This window comes from Meles meles, chromosome 13 (genome assembly GCF_922984935.1).
Source record: "Meles meles chromosome 13, mMelMel3.1 paternal haplotype, whole genome shotgun sequence".
NCBI classification, from domain to species: Eukaryota; Metazoa; Chordata; class Mammalia; order Carnivora; family Mustelidae; genus Meles; species Meles meles.
In genome coordinates, this window is record NC_060078.1 from 67,973,873 (window position 1) to 67,992,897 (window position 19,025).

Below are 19,025 nucleotides of genomic sequence, written 5' to 3' on the forward strand. Positions count from 1 at the left end.
AAAAAATCCAGCCACTCCCAATATCTCTCTCAAATACTGCAGATATTTTTAAACACCAAATAAAAATGACAGGCTGAGCATTTTCTAAATATTTTCTCACCAAAGTCAGGAAGACTTCCCTTCATCCTTCAGGGGTATTTAAAAATCATAAGGCATGGTTAGATTTTGAGCAGATGGGAGATGGTGGTAGACTAAAATTTCTATAGCCTTAGTCCAGTGGAGAGAGAAAATGAGGATAAATGAATCACAGTTTGTGCCAACACAAGATTCATTTTCCACACTTCATACGTGGGAAGAGGAAACTACATTTTAATTAGCACATTTTTAGGGAAGAAGGAAGGGATGAGGATAAGGGGGATGGCATGAACTATTTGAGGGGGAAGAGAAGAGTCTGCAGAGGAGGAAGGAAATGAAGTGGACTGTCGCCAGCGCCTTGGAAACGAAGGGAGATAAGGGTGGGGAATGAAGTTTGTTCTGTTTGGTAGGGTGGGGTTGACTCCAGGGACCATGAATAACCAGAATGGCGCTTGGAGGGGTGTGCTTGCGAGTGGATGCGTGTCCGTGGAGGACACGTGTGCGGAAGGGATGTGTGAATCGTGGGTGGCAGAGAAAGGTGTGCATTACCGGGAGGTCTGTTTCGAGAACAGGTTGGAATGAGGAACGTGTCTGGGCGACGGAGGGGGAGGGGGCCCAGTGTCACCTGTGGATGGATCCACATCCCGGCTATTGCATGTTGCAAAGTTTACCCTGCCCCAAATTCATTTTGAAAGCTGGCGCTGCCTCCCTCGACTTTTCCCCTCCAAGAAGTCAGCTCTCATAAGGTCACAAAGCCAGGGGCCAAAGTAGGGGTGAAGACCCTCCACCGGCCTAAGTGGAGCCGGACTGAGACAGCCCTTCCCCTGCCCCTCTGGGGAGGGTAGCAGCGGGAGGAAGCGCCGGATAGGCAAGTACTCTGAGAAGAAAATCTAGGCCCCTCCTATGGGGGGCGTGCGGAGACTGAACCTTAGCCGTGGCCGCCCCCTGAAGACCCAGCTGCCAGAGCCCGCGGCAGGGGTTCACTGAAAGCTGCGGTTCAGCCTCAGGACGGAGAGGGCTCGCTCACGTTAGGGTGGGCGACATTTCTGAGGCGTCCCTCCTGGTAGTCGGGTTTCCGTCGGGGTTATTTCCCCCTCTGACCCTCAGGGGACGCCACGGATCGGAACTGCATAGCCGGAGGAGGACGCTGAAGAGGTGCCAGGCAGCCGCCTAGCGCCCGGCCCTCCCAGAGGCCCGGCCGCCCAGTAGGTCCTTGCGGCCGCGGCTACACAGATGTGGTTAGAGGGCGGGGAGGGGGCCGTAGCCGCTGGAGGCAAGGCTCGCGAGGGGCGCGAGGGGCCGCAAGGGGCGGAGCCTTGAGGAGGTGGGACCGAGAACGTCCTGTGATTCCGAGGGGCGGGGTCAGGACGCTCGGGGGGCCCAAAGGGCGGAACCAGGGGCGTTCGGGGGCTGCGAGGGGCGGAGCCAGAGGCGCTAGGGGGCCTAAGGGCGGGGCTTAGGGCGGGACTTGGGGGCGGGGCCAAGGGACGCTCCGGGGGCGTTCGGCCAGTCCCGCCAGAGCGCGGCGGCCCGCTGGTAACGGTCGCTGGGTCGAGGGGCGGGAGGGGAAGGAAGGGGGTTTAAATTATTTTCTTTAAAAACAGTGAGCGAGAGCTAGAGGCATCGCGACCCAGGTGTCGCCGCTTCCTGCTACAGAGGGCTCGGCGCCCAGGTCCCTCCCTCCTCACGCCCCCTCCCCTTCTGTCCTCCCCTGTGGAGCCTTGCGGCGATTAAGAGGCGGCGGCGGCGGCGGATCGAGCAGCCGCTGCAGCTCCCGCGGCCGCGGAGAAGGAGGAAAGGGAGCACAAAGCCAGCTGCGCGAGGCGAGCTGCGAGGTAATCCTGAGGAGAGAGAAGGCGCCGTCGTCGAGCCCCTCCTCCCAGCGGGGATGGCCTGCGCCCGCGCGGACTGGGCGGTGGGACCCTTCCAGGGGGTCGCGGGGGGGGCGGGGGGGCGGGGAGCGCGGTGGCTTGCGGGGCCGAGGAGACTTCCTATTGGCTGTCTCCTGCGGCCTCAGGTAAACGTCTCTCTTCCCGGGGGGCCGGAATGGGAGCCTTGGGCTGGTCCGAGGGGAGTGGACCTGAGGGGGAGGGCCCCTTGGCGCCGCCGGGTGGGCCCGACTCTTGGGCGTCCTCTGGTTTCCCTCGAGAGGGTAGGGACTTCTGAAAATCAAGAGCTAGTTGAAGCGTTGGTGACCTGGGGACCTTAAGCTCTGAAGGTGTGCCCCCGAGGTTGCCGCGCTCGGAGAAGGTGGAGGTAAGGGAAGGAATGTTGGTTTGTTTTGTTTTCTTCATTTAAAAAACTTCTGTTACTAATTGAAAGTGTTCAGCCACCTTTCTCCTGTAGTCCGCGTCCCCATTCTCCCAGCGCGCGCGCACACCCCTACGAACACTTAACGCGTTAAGGTTGTGCTTCCTGCCTGGGGTGACAAGCAGAGTTGGCAGCCGGTCCCCTTTGCTGGTGTTTGGGGCACTTCCAGCCTCTTTGGAGGTATGCTGTTACAGCTGAGGCAAGACCACAGAGACAGGTAGAATCAGCTAGGCCTTTATTAAATTGGCAAGAATGGCCTTAGGTGAACTTTTTTGTTGCAGAGATTTAATTGCAAGTAGGTGCCCGCTTAAAATGGGAGCGTAGTAAAACCACTAATTTCTTTGGCACGTGTGCTTTTGCCACTGACCACTGTAGTGGTAAGGAGAGACATGGAATTTAACTCAACCAGGAGGTTTTGAATTGGGATTATATACAAGTATGGTGAAGGAGTTGATAAGATTCTAGGGGTTGGAACCAGCTACGTAAACGTGTGTGCATGTTTATGTTAAATTATACAATATTTCTGATTTAGCAGTATGAAATGGTTGCTTTTTTTGGAATGAAGTGCCTCTACATTGTGCTTAGTATATCCTAATTTGGGCTTCAGAAGACTTTCAAGAGAGTGTTGGTAAAGAGAATAAGAGTGCAGGGTAACCCGTCGTTAAATTAAGTTGCTTGACTATTAAAAAATTTGTGTAAGTAAGGTATGGTACCAGCTCATTTATAGCCTTACTTTTGGAGCATAAGTGTAAAGTTTTTTGTATCCAAATCTTGACTGCATTTTAATTGACCTGTAACTTGTTCTCCTTTGCTTAAATTGACCAGATTAATTTTGCAGAGGGAGGGCCAGAAAAAAAAAAGGCCACTTTGGCTACATTTAGCTTTTCATCTTTTTAAAGAGTTCCCTCTTTTTTTTCTTCCCACTTTTTTTCTTCTGATTTTATTTATTTGATTTATTTACTTGAGAGAAAGCAAGTGGGAGAGTGAGCACGAGCTGGGGAAGGGGGCATTGGGAGAGGGAGAAGCAGACTCTCCTCCGAGCCAGGAGTGTGATGCGGTACTAGATCCCCCAGACTCTGGGATCATGACCTGAGCCAAAGGCAGACACTTAGCCAACTAAACCACCCAGGTGCCCGATCCAAAGAGTTCACTCTTTTTTTTTTTTTTAAGGGTTTTTTTTTTTTTTTTTTAAGATTTTGTTTGACAGAGAGAGAGAGAGATCACAAGTAGGCAGAGAGGCAGGCAGAGAGAGAGGGGGAAGCAGGCTCGCCGCTGAGCAGAGAGCCCGATGTGGGGCTTGATGTGGGGCTCGATCCCAGAACCCTGAGATCATGACCTGAGCGGCAGGCAGAGGCTTAACCTGCTGGGCCACCCAGGTGCCCCCCCTCCCCCCAAAAGAGCTCACTCTTAAAATTAACCTCAGGTGCTGGCATGTTGGTAGAAGTTTTTAAAGAAAAAGTGCCCTATCAATTTTGAATGTTAAACATAATTTATCTCAATTTAAATGCAAACTAAGAGATAATTGGTCATGGGGCATTCAATATGTTGTAGCTTTTTTACATGTATGATAACAGGTTTGTTAAACATTTGACATGACAGATGATCATGGGAAGTTTATTTTTCTATAATAGGATTGTATTTCAAAATGTTTTACATTCTAAAAATGAAAAAAATTGTACACTTCTATTTCTAATTCCTTTTTTCAATAATGCTATACTGGGAAGGATGTGCTTCACTCGGTGATGTTTAAAGCGTGCATTTGGTCTTGTAAAACCAGAATGTCTTTTGAGATTAAGAGGACATAACATCATCTCCTTCACACAGTCCTAAAATCTGGACTCAAGGTGGGGTTCAACTTGTGCAGTTGTGAGGCTTCCTGAAGTAGGTGTATCATGTCTGTTTTGTTATACCTCAGCCTACACAGATTGTTAGTTGTTTAATTTGTTTTGTGGCAAAGCAGTTGGTTAGCAGTACTGGGCAGCACTTACTGCATGTCATCAGGGTATGAGAAGCATTTTTATTGAGGGAAGAAATCCTATAAAAGCATAGAAACCCAAATCTGAACAAATTCAGTTTGTAGAGTGTTGGGGAATGGTAGTATCATATTATTAACTCCATTGTTTTATGTAAAGTGTTTACAGTATAGTCTGATACTCAGTAAAGCGTTTTGTGTGTTTATCATCATTAGTATATAAAATGGGTCGTTTCAAAAGGTGGTTATATCACACTACATAGCAAGTAAAGACTAAGCAAATATTTGTAAGAACCCATATTCATTTCCTCTACCTCTGTGCCAGACAGTTTTATATGATTTAATTTATTTATTTTTCACGACAACCCAGTGACTAAACAGAGACAAAGATTTTTGCCCAAGGAGTATAGGCACTAGGTTCTACAGGCTAGTTCTGAACCCATAGTCTGACTGCAGAGTGTAACTACTGGGCCCTGCTATTATACTTGCAGTAGTAGTTACAAATTCGTGAAAGGTCCTCCATGTATTTCCAAGACTGCAGATGTATGCCTTTGTGTTGTTTAGCCACACCCTTTTGTATTAATACCAGCAACAGGTTGTTTAAGTATGAAGGGTGGTGATTAATCTGCATGAAATAGAATCACCTTTTGACTTTGGAAGAGGATTCTCTCTTGATTCTTAAGTTTAGCTAAGATACTATATTTGGGATAGAGTATGTTATCTTTTTAATTATTATAATTAAAACCCTTTTTATTTTTATTTATTTATTTGTTTTTTGTTAAAGCTTGCCAATGTGTTGGGACCCACCAGGCCCAGCAGGCACTAGTTTCCCTTGTAGAGTTTCTGCTTCTGCATTAAATCAGTAGGGTTGATCTTTTGATTATCAGTATCATATCAAGCTAAGATGGATTTTTAACTTAAATTTGTTCTGAATTCTACCTGAGTTGCCTCCTAAAATTAGCCTTAAGATATAACTATGATTTGTACTTTGTCACATTCCTCATTGAATTGTGTGTTGCTGCTTCACCAATGTAGTTGATGGGTCCAGCAAATAAATTACAACCTAAATTAGGAGCTGGTTTAAGTAATGTTTAGAATTATTGTAGAGAACTGAAATGTCCTTTTGTTGACAGTTTAGTGAAATACAGTGTTAGGAAGAAATGTTTAAAAACAAGCATATGTTGAATTAAGAAAGCCCAAGCTGTATTGAAGACACAGGTTACTAATCTGTTTCTCACATATATAAATACTGAATTTTTTAACTAGAATTAATATTCAGTGCTATTTCCAAATCCTTTGGAAATGCTAAATATGTAGAGTTTGAATAGGAAAAAATTTTAAATGTCTAATCAGAGTACTATTCTTTCTTTTTTAAACATGGACACCTTCTTTCAAATTAATTAAGGAGTCGTAGACTGTGTTAGGTCATTGAGGTTCAGAATGAGTGCCCTGATACTTTCCTGTGTTTTACCATTTGAACTCGTTTTTTAAGATTTTATTTATTTATTTGACAGAGACCACAAGTAGGCAGAGAGGCAGACAGAGAGAGAGGGAAGCAGGCTCCCTGCTGAGCAGAGAGCCCAGTGCAGGGCTCGATCCCAGGACCCTGGGACCAGGACCCGAGCCAAAGGCAGAGGCCCAACCCACTGAGCCACCCAGGTGCCCCAATGGTTTATCATTAGCTCTTGGGGTTCATTACAGTGTATTTTATAGATGAGATTGTTGTGAAGTCTTTCGGGTTCTGCAAGTGACTAAGCTCTCATGGCCAAGAGCCAAGACAAACTCAAATTTTTACTGTAATGGATTGTACATATTTAGAATCCTTTATATCATACAGGTTAGAAGTCTTTCATTGACTGTGTCTTGAAAGAAAACATGTCTGTTAACTCTTACATATCCCTTATATGTAGTAACTAGATGAATTTAATTTTTTCCTTTTAGCAGTAGATGGTTATGGACACAGATGTATATAACTATCCTACCTGAGGGAGGTTACTTCCTTTCATGTAAAGTTAAAAATCACTCACCTGGCATTCATGCAGTAAATAATTTGAGTATTTACACTATGCATTGAACAATTTTAACTGAAAATTGTGTTAATTAAAATTAAGTGTTACAGGAAAAAAGGTTTGTGGGCTCTTTATTTTATGTGCATTTTAATAATACCAATCCTTTATATCTGGTCAGGTTTAAAAATGCAGTTCAAAATTAAGTTAATTGCACAGTTGAACACATATTTGAATGTTAAGATGGTACTGTTTAACTTACCGTAGAGACTTAGATATAGTACAAATAATGAGAATCAGTCTCTTAAACTAATTTTTGTTAGATACCTGAAAAGCTGCATTAATAATCTCTCAGGTTTCTAGGATATTACTTACTACACTGACAGAGCAATTTAATGAGGAGTATCCTAGAAACCTTAAAGAGTGAATGTGGCTTTCAGTGTTATCTAGTATAACTCAAAAAGTAGTACCATGATCACCAAAAGGTATAAAATGAATGAAACCCATCTTTGATATTAAAAGGCTTTTTGTTCTTATAAATCTCCTTCTTAGGAAGATGGTATAGACTGGTTTCTAACTGCCAAAGCTGAATGTTATTGTATAGGCTTTGATGTGCAGTTACATCTTTATAATGATTCAGGTCTAAATTGAACTTTCACCTGATAATCAGACTTATCTGCATTGCCACCATATGCCTTACATTTACTTGTTTTAAAAGTTGGTGATAAAGGGTGCCTGGGTGGCTCAGTGGGTTAAAGCCTCTGCTTTCCGCTCAGGTCATGATCCCAGGGTCCTGGGATGGAGCCCCACATCAGGCTCTCTGCTCGGCGGGAAGCCTGCTTCCTTCTCTCTCTCTGCCTGCCTCTCTGCCTACTTGTGATCTCTCTCTGTCAAATAAATAAATAATATCCTTTAAAAAAAAAAAAAGTTGGTGATAAAGCTTAATGGAAAATGGTAAGACCTCCCTGGTATAAGATGAACTTTGAAACCTCAAATTGTTCAAAACTAGGCCTGAGGACATTGGCGTATAGGCAGTACATTAACTAGCATTTAAGATTGCTACCTCATCAAACAAGACTATAGTTTGAACCTGGGGTGATTAAACTCACTTTTTTTGCAGTAGACATACATGACTTCCATAGGATAACAATTTCTCATAACTAGCCAGGCAGGGGTTAAAATACTTTCTGGAAGCTTAAGGGCAAATGACATAATGTTCTTAAAAACCAGTGTCTCAAGAAATACACTGTATATATTAATAAACTTTTAATTTTAATGCTCCCAAGTTGCATTAAGGCAAGTGGACATTAAGGCAAGCAACTGAATAAGCAAGATGGAAATCTAACTGCAGGTGACATACATGAAATTGTCACTGTATTCTTTTTGCTACTTATCATACTCCTTTAAATTTATTCTTGTAATTTTTTTTAACTCTTCCATCCCATTACCTCTTTGGAAGAGGAAAGGATAGTGCAGGTATGAATTCAGGAGACTGTTGAATTCCACTCCCAGGCTGCTGTTGGTTGCCTGCTAGGGGAGCTGGAATTCCAACAATGTAGAACGCAATCAGGTTGGAGAAGTGCTGAGTTTTTCAGTATCTTGGGACTTGGTGTATGCCTTTAATTTGTCACCATCAGCAATGTTTCTGTGACACTCTTCCACAATGGCTCAGTTACCCTGTACAAGGACAGTGTTTCCTTTTTCCTTTTTCCATACGATATTCTCATCCTGTCATCTTTTGATCTGGAATAACTAAATGCCATACCAAAAAAAAAAAAAAATTGGGTTTATTCCTTATCCTCACGGAGAAAGATATAGGCTTACTTGGTATGTCTGAAGACATGTATTTTGGGATCAAGTCCTTCTCAGGGACTCTTTAAGAATGCTGTTTTTAATCCTTCAGAAATTAAAACCAGCCGCTGTTAGCTGCATTGTCATTTCTAATCTCATTTGTCTTATTAGGCTCCCCTTAAAGAATCTTTTCATTACTTTCTTAATGTCTGGGGAGAAGGGGTTGGGGAACGATGATGGTCACAGCCCAAGTGGAGTTGTGAATGGGCTTAAGTGCATAGGACGAGTGGCTCAGAGAGTGGAAAGGGGAAAGAGATAGGTAATGAAGTTGATATATTGGTCTTGTTCCTTGTTCCATTCCCCATTTTTTTTTTTTTTAAACTTTAAAACCGCGTTCTTTCCACCTTACCTTCCTCCTATGCCTTTTATTGCCAGGACTGAGTTTTATCTCTTCTGGAGAAAGGTAGAATGTTCAAGGTGATTCCTATCTGATTGCTGACAAGTTTGGCTTTTAGCTAGAAAGTTGACTAAAAGGAATTAATTTCCTTCCATTCCTCTTTACAACTGTTTTCTAAATTTCAAGAAAAGATCTCTGAAACAGAAGTGTGAGAAACCTTACTTATAATGTAATAGCTGGGAGCCATTATGCATTAAAATTAAAATACATATTAATCAGAAATCATATTGTTTAAGCACTTTTTTGCAAAACTGAATCTACAGTAATTTTATGTTAGGATGTTTCTTTTTAAGTGGGTGTCAAAAATTATTTTTAACCAAAAAATGTTGAAAGTAATATGAAAGTAATCTTTTGTCTTAGTGAATGTTGATGACAAAAAAAAAATCATAGTTCTCTAAACTATTATCACTAAATACTCTAATGAAATACTAGATAGACAATGATTTGGTCACTAGTCACTGAAAGACTGTCACCCCTAAAGCAGAATGTAATAGGAACGGAACACTTTATACCTGAATAAGAACAGTGTATCTGCTTGACCTAGTGAAGGCTCTGAAAGCTGATTACTTGGTAATAACTCAAGTTAGGTGATTTTGTATTTGATGTTTTTATAATCTGAATTTTTCTGAGCTCTTGAAAAGTGTCTGGTTGGACCATCAGCTTTTGATGAATGCATTTCTGGAGGAATTGTGACTATCAGTTAGAGTGCTTTGAAGAGAGAAGCCCTGTTTTGTATCCCACCTGACTGTCACAGAGCATGCTTCTTGGAGGTTGTTTAATTTGGGCTCAAAGGGAAGAGTGCCATCTACTGAATGGCCAGCATCAAGTAGAGCAGTTTTTCTTACAGAACTCTGAGCTGGCTCCTGGAGTAAACTAGACTCCACTGACGAATTTGATGGGATTTTAGTACCAAATGGACTTGTGGCTTACTTAATTTTAATTACTTTATACCAGGAGGCCTAAACACATGTTGAAGAACTAAATCACCACTTGTTGGATTACATGGGAAAGGAGCAACTTCAAGAAGTTGTTGAGACTTTATATTAAATAATAGTGTAGTAATGGTGAAATCATTATTAACTCAAAAGTGGTAAAGATAATTACTTTAGTAAGGCATGTTTCATAAGTGGTTCCAGTTATTCATGGCTTCTGTAGACAATGATGATGTTGTTTAAAATTTGGTCCTAAAATAAAAAAAAGAATTTGTTTAACTAGAGGTAAGGGTTTTTTGAATACTTTATTTTTTTTTCTCTTGCCCTTTTACTTTGTCTCCCTTTCTAAGGCAGTGATTCCTGCTTGAGTGATTTCAGTGTTTCAGAGTGGGTTTTGTTGTTTTGCTTTACTCCAGTGACCTTCTGTTTTGTTTTGCCAAATTTTTCCTAACTTCCGGAGACTGCCGGTGGTAGTGGTCATGGGTAGAACAGGAGGTCACAGAACCAGATGTAGGTCAGTGGAGGTTTATGATACCTGGAATAGGCCTGTTGAAGCCAGACAAGAAGGAACTCTGGCCATATGAATTGAAAGGAAGCTTTGAACTTATGATAATATCTTTGTTGTTATATATACAGATATAATTAATCAGTAACCATTTTTCTCAGCCCTTAAAACCTCCCAAGGATCCCATTAAGCACTTTACATAAATTATCTGGAATTTATTTAAGTAACTTGTCCAAGATCATACAGTTGATAAGTGGCAGAGCCAAGGTTTGAGCCTAAGGCTAACTCCTTTAAATGGGATGCTATACTGCTCATTTATTTAAGCTCTTTCTTGTTGGTGACTGCACAAAATGCATGAACCATGATTAGAATAGGATTTATGCCTTTGCTGGAAAATACTGGTAGTTTTTTGTTTTGTTTGCTTGTTGTTTTAAAGATTTTATTTATTTATTTGAGAGAGAGAGAGCAAGTGAGCACCAGCAGGAGAAGGGAGAGGGAGAAGCAGACTCCGCTGAGCAGAGAGCCTGATGGGGGGCTATATCCCAGGACTCTGGGATCATGATCTGAGCTGAAGGCAGATGCTTAACCAATTGAGCCACTAGGTGCCCCCTCTTTGGTTTTTTAAAAAGGTGATGAAATGGGTTAATAGGATTGAATTTCAGTAGGATCAGGAAGTATATAGGAGATAGACCTTCAAATACTTGCTATTTGGTTTTACCTAAAATAGTAATTTCTTCGTTCCTTTTGCTATGTTATTTATTAATTTAAAACCATAAGAAAAGTTTAATTGAAACTGAATTGTTTCATGTTGCTTAAAATGTGCTACTTCATGGGAGGAGGGGTTGAGTTACAGAAGGGTTTTATGCTTGGGTTCTGGTGGAGTTGCAGTTGGGGGCAGGTAGAGGGATGTGTTTGTGGCCTTTCTATATTTTGCTTGCTCCTAAATATTTTTAAGTAGTAGTGCTTTTTAGTGTGGTAATAATATCCTATATCCACAGCACAATAAAATTCAGCTATGTGCCAGTCTGAGGTCTTGGGGGAACTTCAATTTGTTGTGCACACCAAGTGTGCTCTGAGGACCAAACGAGTATCATAACTCTCATATATGTACTAATAGTTTGGATGCATGTATCCTCTCACTTAAGAGTTATTTAATACCTACTATTGGGGTGCCTGGGTGGCTCAGTGGGTTAAGCCTCTGCCTTCTGCTCGGGTCATAGTCTTAGGCGCATCGGTCTCTCTGCTCAGCGGGAAGCCTGCTTCCTCCTCTCTCTTTGCTTGCCTCTCTATCTACTTGTGATCTCTCTATATATATCAAATAAATAAAATCTTAAAAAAAAGAGTTATTTAATACCTACTATTAGAGAGTGCTTTTGGCTTTTAAAACCTATTTTGACCTTAAAGGATATCTTTATTACTTTCGCAGGTTGGGAATCATTGTTTGGTAAAACCCAAAATTTCTAAAATTGTAGTTCAGTGAAGGTTGTGCTCTGTGTTCTAAACCCAGTCATTCCTTAAGGACCTCTAACTCTTCCCTTTCATATGTGAGAGAATTATGTTTTGCCTTCCAGAAAACCTCTGTAGGAATATCAGTTACATAACTCCTTGGATTCTGACCTTACATTCTAGTCAAATGTAGAAAAAGTCACCAACAACTAAGATGACAACACAAAGGCTGTTCCTTGTCAGTGTGTGATGAATGCTGAATAGCAGGTACAGATAACAAAGGCTATATAGGTCTTCACATCAAGAAAGGGCCCCCAGAGATGGAGTGGTCAGAAAAAAATCTCAAGCAAAGAGGACAAGGGTGAGCCTTGAAAAGCAGGATAGGATTTCACTAGGTGTGGGCTGTGAAAGACATTACTGTCCATGAAAATACATATTCTTTCTGTACCATTATGGGAGATAGTTTATAATCATGCTTCACAGTCTCTTTTCACTGTAAGGCACTTGAAGGCTACAGTATACTCTTTTATGAGTAATAATGCCAAGGCCACACCTCCCTCAAAGGTATATTAGAATATTGCAGGGATGGAAAGGAGAGGGTGGTGGTGAAGAGCATGTAGTTGTTTTTTTTTTAAAGTAGGCCCCATGCCTAGCGAGCGTGGAGCCCAGCATGGTTCTGAACTCACAACCGTGAGATCAAGACTGGAACTGAAACCTAGAATTGGCTGCTCAACCCACTAAGCCACCCAGGCACTCCACTCATATAGATTTTAATAATACTCCTTATGAACCCCACATGAAAATGACTGGTTCACAGAAACATCCTAGTATTGTTACTTTGAAGTAATGGTTAGGAAAGTTTAGTACTTGGAAGACTTTAGAAATGCTCATCATTCCCAGCACTCAATAAGAAAAGCCTCCTTTTGGGAAGAGGTGTGCCTTTTAAAAAAAATCTGAATTTGTCCATCATTTACTTTGCCAGATACCAGAGTATAATTCTGTTGATGGCTCTGTTATATCTTTTAAATCTAATGTATGGTTAGATAGACTTACTGATACTATGAAATGTAATCATTTGTACTAAATTTTTGTTAATGATGACTTGTTTTGGATTTTAGAGGATTTGTTCCAAGTATCTGAATTCTCCTAGATTTTGTAATGCTTATCACTTGCTTTTTGAAAAATAGTTAGTGTAACTATTCAGGATATTTTGAGCTAGTCGCTTTATTTCTTTCTCACTTTATTAGGTTTCTAATATAAATTATGTAGGGGTTGGGATAGATCATCTTAAGATCAATCGCATTTGAAGATTCTGTGATTTTACTTCCAAGGAAGGTAAACTCCCCAATTAGTGGTTTTACTTGGAAGATAGCCGAGAAACCTATGAGTGTACTGTGTGAAGTTCCTGAGAGTGGATATAATAGAAGGCCAAGATATGAAAGTCTTTGGCTCTATGTATATGTGGCAGTTGAGAAAAGCGCATCACTCCAGGATCCCCAGAGTTTATTTTAGTTCTTCAGAAGCTAAGGGCCCTTGGCAGTGGACAATGGATAGATCCTTTTTGAGAACAATGAAATAAATAAGGATAACCATTTTTCCTAAAGCAAAGTGTAGAAACATAATGGTATATTTTTCAAAAAGTGATGTTTTTCCATTCCCATTCCATCTTTACTGTATTTAGTATATTAGTTCCTTAAAAATATTTGACTTCTGTTTAGCTCTTCTTTTCTGAGCAACTTTGTTTCCTTTTATTTGTTCATTCATTTAGCAAATATTTATTGAACATTTATTATATGCTAGCTTGTGTTCCAAGTTATGGGAATTCAATAAGCAAAACAGAAGAACTGCAGTCCTAATGGCATTTATATTCTTGAAGGTAACTAGAAACAAGTAAAGTGTGGGTTATACTGGTGTAAATGTTCTGGAGAGATACAGAGCTGGAAATAAAAATGGAGTATTTGGGTATACAGCAAGTTTAAATACAGTGGCTAGGTGAAGCCCTCACTGAGAAGGAGACAATGTGAGCAAAGACTTGAAGAAGGTAAGAATGTATGTGATGCAAGGCAAAGATCATGGCAGACAGAAGAGGAAAAACCCTGAGGCCCAACAGTATCTGGCATGAATGAAACAGAATGAGGGATGAGTGTTGGGAAGCCATTGGATGACTTTGAAGAGGTGGGACATGATTTGACATAGGTTTTCAGAGGATTCTTTTGGCTATGTTTGACACTAGGCCATAGTGGTGCGATAATCGTGGTGAGATGTGTATGATAGAGGTGGTGAGATGTGATTGGGTTCTGGATATATTTGGATGATACAGACAACAGGATTTGGCAACTGGGATGTGTGGTATATGTGAGTCAAACCTAAGACCAAGGTTTGGTGTCTAGGCAAAAATTTGGAGGAAGAACAGTTTTGGGGAGCAAAGGGAATAGGAGTTCAGTTTGAGACATACTAAGTTTGAAATGTCTGTTAGACATCCACTTGGAGATACTGAGTAGGAAGTTGCTGTGAGTGAAAATAGTTACTGCCAACTAGATAAACTTGATAGTTGACATTATTTTCCTCTTTCACTTTAAAAATTTGCATATTTAATCCCTTTGATGACTAGAATAAACTTTGCTGTAGTAAAGTCTTCATGTCTTAATGTTTTAAAGGGATTTAATCTCTCTTGTAAGACCTTGAATTTACTTTAACTTCTAAAGACATTGGTCCCAAAGGAATTCTTTCTCTAGGCATAGCACAATTTGCTTGTAATCAAAATGCAAAACTGTTGTTACTGCCCTTTGAAATGTGTGTGAATAGTTTGTTCTTCGAGAAGTTAATATGGTTTAATGGTTAAAAATAGTAATGTATAGTTAGGACCCAGTAATTTTCCTAGGTATATACTTGGGAGAAGTGAAGACAGATTGTTCACACAAAACACTTGTATGCTAACGTTCATAGTAGCATTATTCGTATTAACCTGAAAGTGGAAACATTCTGAAGGTCTCTCAAGTGATTAATGGATAAATATGGTATATCCATGCAATGGAATTTTTCCAGTCATAGAAAGGAGTGAAATACTGATACATTCTGCAAGGTGGATGAATCTTGAAAACATGTTAAATGAAAGAAGCCAAACATGAAAGGTCACATATTGTTCAGTTCCATTTATATGAAATGCACAGAATAGGCATACCCAGAAAGCAGATTAGTGGTTGCCAGGGCCTGAGGGGTAGGGGAAATAGGGAGTGACTGCTTAATGGGTACTGGGTTTCCCTGTGGGGGAAAAAGTTCTAAAACTAGATAAGATTGATGGTTAACACAATATTGTGAAATACTAAAAACTACAGAATTGTACCATTAAAATAATGAGTTTTATGGTATGTGAATTACATCTTAACTTTTAAAAAAGATACCAAGAAGCATATGTGGGCACACATGTGCACAACAATAACTAAAGCAATTTATGTGGACCTTATTTCTAAAATGGAACTGCTTTCCCAGTTGAAAGTTGATGAAGCAAGACTTAACCATACTAAACCTGGTTTAGCTTGATTCACTTAGAGAGGCAGAGTTAAGATACTTAGATGGTTCAGGTAGAAATCTGGAAGCAGTTTGTGATTCTATCCTTGGCAAGTCATAAGTGAGTTTAATTTTTTTTTAAATACCTAATTTCATGGGGATGGCCTAGATAACGCAAAAGGAAGCTCTAAGATGATCATTTCTGTGAGTCTCAGAGAAGAGAAACTAGTTTCTAAATAAGTTTATTAGGTCTTAAGTCAATAAAGATGGCTTTTTTCTCTATACCTATAATTTAAAAATATGGAGAACTCAGTTCCCAGTGATTTTTTTTTTTTTTAGCCAACCCAAAATAATATTTCCCTTCTTAAAAACTTTTATTACCATCAGAGTTGCTTGCTGAGGAAGTAGATGAAAGGATTATCTTTAACTTTCCTATCACTTACTACTCCTATCACTTATTACTCCGTTATTTTTTTAAACGAGATATAATTCACATACCATAAAATTCATCCCCTAATTTTATTATGAAGAAATGTATGTGTTCATATATTCTTTTGTTAGAATGAAAGCTTCTAGAGAACAGAGGTTCATATTACTTGGATGGTTTAACATGTTTTCAGCATTTTAAAGTATTTTTTTTTTAAGATTTTATTTATTTAACAGACAGAATCACAAGTAGGCAGAGAGGCAGGCAGAGAGAGAGGAGGAAGCAGGCTCCCTGGTGAGCAGGGAGCCTGATGCAGGGCTCAATCCCAGGACCCTGAGGTCATGTCCTGAGCCGAAGGCAGAGGCTTTAACCCACTGAGCCACCCAGGTGCCCCTGTTTTCAGCATTTTAAGGGAACACATGAACCAGACAAGAAGGATAGGGCAGGGAGATAGGCACTTGTGTGGCTGATTCCAGCAGTAGCTTGAGAGCTGTGCTAAAGCAACAATTTAAAGGAAGTGCAGGGGGACAAAGAGAAGGGAAATGTTTATCCCACTGAGAGAAACAATTCATGAAGGAGGTTGACATTTAAATTGAGTTTTAGAGGCTCTCAAATGTTGGAGGAGAGTGAATTACAGATCAAGATGATAGAAAGGCATCTATCTAGGTCTATAGGATAAATGTGGTGGGAGAGGAGGGGTTGTGCCTGGGTGGCTCAGTGGGTTAGGCCTTGGCTTTCGGCTCAGGCAGGTCAATGGTCTTGGGGTCCTGGGATCGAGCCCCACATCAGGCTCTCTGCTCAGCGGGGAGCCTGCTTCCTCCTCTCTCTCTGCCTGCCTCTCTGCCTACTTGTGATCTCTCTTTGTCAAATAAATAAAATCTTAAAAAAAATGTGGTAGGAGAGGAAACAGGAGAGTAAGGTTGAGAGCACTAGATCATAAAAACCTTGGGTACTATTTTAAGAAATTTAGATACTATTCTGGGGCACTTATTTTAGCTGATGAGAGGCATCATCAGATGTGTCTGAGATTGGTGGTGTGAAGAATGTTGTGATGGAGAAAGTGTTGGCAAGTTAGGCATGTTAGTCACTTAGAGATAAGCAAATGAAGTAAGGCAGTGGCTTTGAGATTAGAAGGGGAGGAATGGGACATTTTGAAGGCAAAAATGTGTACAACTTCGGGAGTAATACAAGGTTGAAGGAACATTCCATCGCCATGGGTAGAAATTTCAATGTATTTTACTCCAATTCTCTGATTTATGACAGAGGGGAGATACATCTGTACTACTCTTAAAGGTATCTTTTCCTTACTGTACATAAAGACTTTAGAAATGTTACTATTTCTTAATTTTCCTTAATTTTTACAGCTTGTCAGTTATTATCCAATTGCTCAGTCTTTGGATTTGTTTACATTTGCGTCTTTGGAAATGGTTGAATAGTTCTCATTTTGGGGTAGTATTCTTTGTTTCCAAATGAAACCCCCTACCTTTGCTGTTTTGTATTTTGAACTTTTGTGTAGTGAAATAATAAAGAATTGAAGATATAGGGCATTTCAGTATCAAGCATTGCATGCTCTCATTACAGGACATTGTGTCATCTTGAGGTTTCCCCTTCTATTTCGTGGTTTATCTTGGAACTTCAAAGTAAACATATGGTGAGCACCTATAAGAAACAATTAAGAATGTCAAGAAGCACATTCAAAATACATTTTTTAATTTTAATTTTAATTTTTTTTAAAGATTTTATTTATTTGACAGACAGAGATCACAAGTAGGCAGAGAGGCAAGCAAAGAGAGAGGAAGGGAAGCAGGCTCCCAGCTGAGCAGGGAGTCTGATGTGGGGCTCTATTCCAGGACCCTGGGATCATGACCTGAGCTGAAGGCAGAGGCTTTAACCCACTGAGCCACCCAGGCGCCCCCAAAATATTTTTTTTGGTGTAAATTTAGTAGAGAATCCAATGCAGTAAGTTTTTGCATATTTGCATTATGAAACAAGTAGCATAAGATTTGTTTCCCCTAATGTTTCCTATTCCTATTTTTTTTTTTTTAAGATTTTACTTATTTGACAGAGATCACAAATAGGCAGGGAGGCAGGCAGAGGGAGAGAGAGAGGTGAGGTGTGTGCGGGGGAAGGGTGTGCTCCCGCTGAGCAGAGAGCCCAACAGGGTCCCAGGACCCCGAAATCCGGGCCCAAGCTGAAGGCAAAGTCTTAACCCACTGAGCCACCCAGGCGCCCTTCATGTTTCCTGTTTATTAAAAGTCATGATTGGCTATTTGTGGGTGTGTAGCTCCATTAAATAAGACATGTGACAAAGAGATACTATAGTAGGACATAGTTATTTCATAAATGGATGGAAGAAAATAAAAGATTTGACTTCTAAAATATTATAAGATAAAACTTCATGCTTAAAATTTTCAAACATTAAATAGCTTATTCAAATGGGGCGCCTGGGTGGCTCAGTGGGTTAAAGCCTCTGCCTTCGGCTCAGGTCATGGTCTCAGGGTCCTGGGATCGAGCCCCGCATCGGGCTCTCTGCTCCGCGGGGAGCCTGCCTCCTTCTCTCTCTCTGCCTGCCTCTCTGTCTAGTTGTGATTTCTCTCTGTCAAATAAATAAAATATAAAAAAAAAAAAAAAAAAAAAAAAAAAAAAAAATCAAAAGCAATTCTTAAAAAGAATTCATTGACATAAAATACATTGCAAAATTTGACAATCAGAAGAGTAAAAAACCCTCACTGACTTATTTAAAAGCAAGAATTTATTAACTTCTTTTGTAAGGTAAGTTTATTGTGGGACATTGTTCTATAAAATTATTTTCATTTTTAAATATTTGAAATTAATTTTTGAGTAAGAAACTTAAGGATGTGGAAAAAATCCAAAAGGCACAAAAGAGTATACTGTGAGAAGAAAGTTGTGACTCTACCCCCAAACCACTCAGGTCTCTTCCTTTTGTGTATATATGTATCAAGACTTTGCCTGCCTACACCTGGTGGATGAGTTGCTACATAAGAGATAGAGCCTTAGGCTCAGAACACCCTGGAGAAATAGCCAGCCCTCTTCTCTTAGGTGTTGTTTCCAGATCCATTCTCTCTCTCTCTCTCTCTCTCTCTTTTTTTTTAAGAGTATCCTTTTCTAGTTTCCTCTCCACTTAGAGCAGAGGTATGAAGAGTGGGAGGTGGAAATTGTAATCATCTGTCACTCCTCTCTCATCCTAGGCAGTGACAGATAACTTTATGAAAGCGTACATGCTAACAAAGCAAATTCTGTTTGAGAAGTGTTCCCATAGAAAAACATCCTCTAGGAGGGAGGACAAAGAGGAGGTCAGGAATGGTCAGCCTTTACCGTCATCGTGCATCTGCCCCATTAAGCCAGCTGTAACTGTACCTCTTCTAAAACTTTTTATTTCTGGTACTTGGCATTATTTTGTTGATTCTTGCCTTTGGCTACCCGCTAAGTCATAAGATTTTCTCTTAAGCCTTGGGATTGTCTGACTCTAAACTTAGGGTCACTAGACTTAGTTTCTTTTCTTGTTTTGAGTGGTGTTTAATAGAAGGCCATTCCTATGCAGATATTACAAATAATAATCTTACAACCGGGGGGGGG

At 40.6% G+C, this 19,025-nt stretch overlaps 2 protein-coding genes across 9 annotated transcripts in view; one reads left to right on the forward strand and one right to left on the reverse strand.

Annotated features, from left to right (window-relative positions):
* Window positions 1-19,025, forward strand: part of ADD3 (adducin 3) — a 126,123-nt gene that overhangs the window by 462 nt on the left and 106,636 nt on the right. For 3 of the 8 annotated variants that reach the window (XM_046027094.1, XM_046027103.1, XM_046027104.1), the window contains exon 1: window positions 1,575-1,910. The exons of 1 other annotated variant lie outside the window; for it this stretch is intronic. The gene's annotated coding sequence lies outside the window, so the exon portion shown is untranslated. Of the gene's footprint in view, window positions 1-1,153; window positions 1,281-1,380; window positions 1,400-1,574; window positions 1,911-2,221; window positions 2,332-19,025 lie in introns of those variants that run through there. 4 more of the 8 variants (XM_046027095.1, XM_046027096.1, XM_046027099.1 and 1 more) reach the window with 4 other exon arrangements.
* LOC123955078 (basic salivary proline-rich protein 2-like) lies at window positions 1,179-18,770 on the reverse strand. The gene is made up of 3 exons (XM_046026606.1): window positions 18,765-18,770; window positions 1,801-2,218; window positions 1,179-1,621 (listed from the first exon to the last, which is right to left on the reverse strand). Exons 1-3 carry the CDS (start codon window positions 18,768-18,770, stop codon window positions 1,179-1,181), a joined length of 867 nt encoding a protein of 288 aa, XP_045882562.1.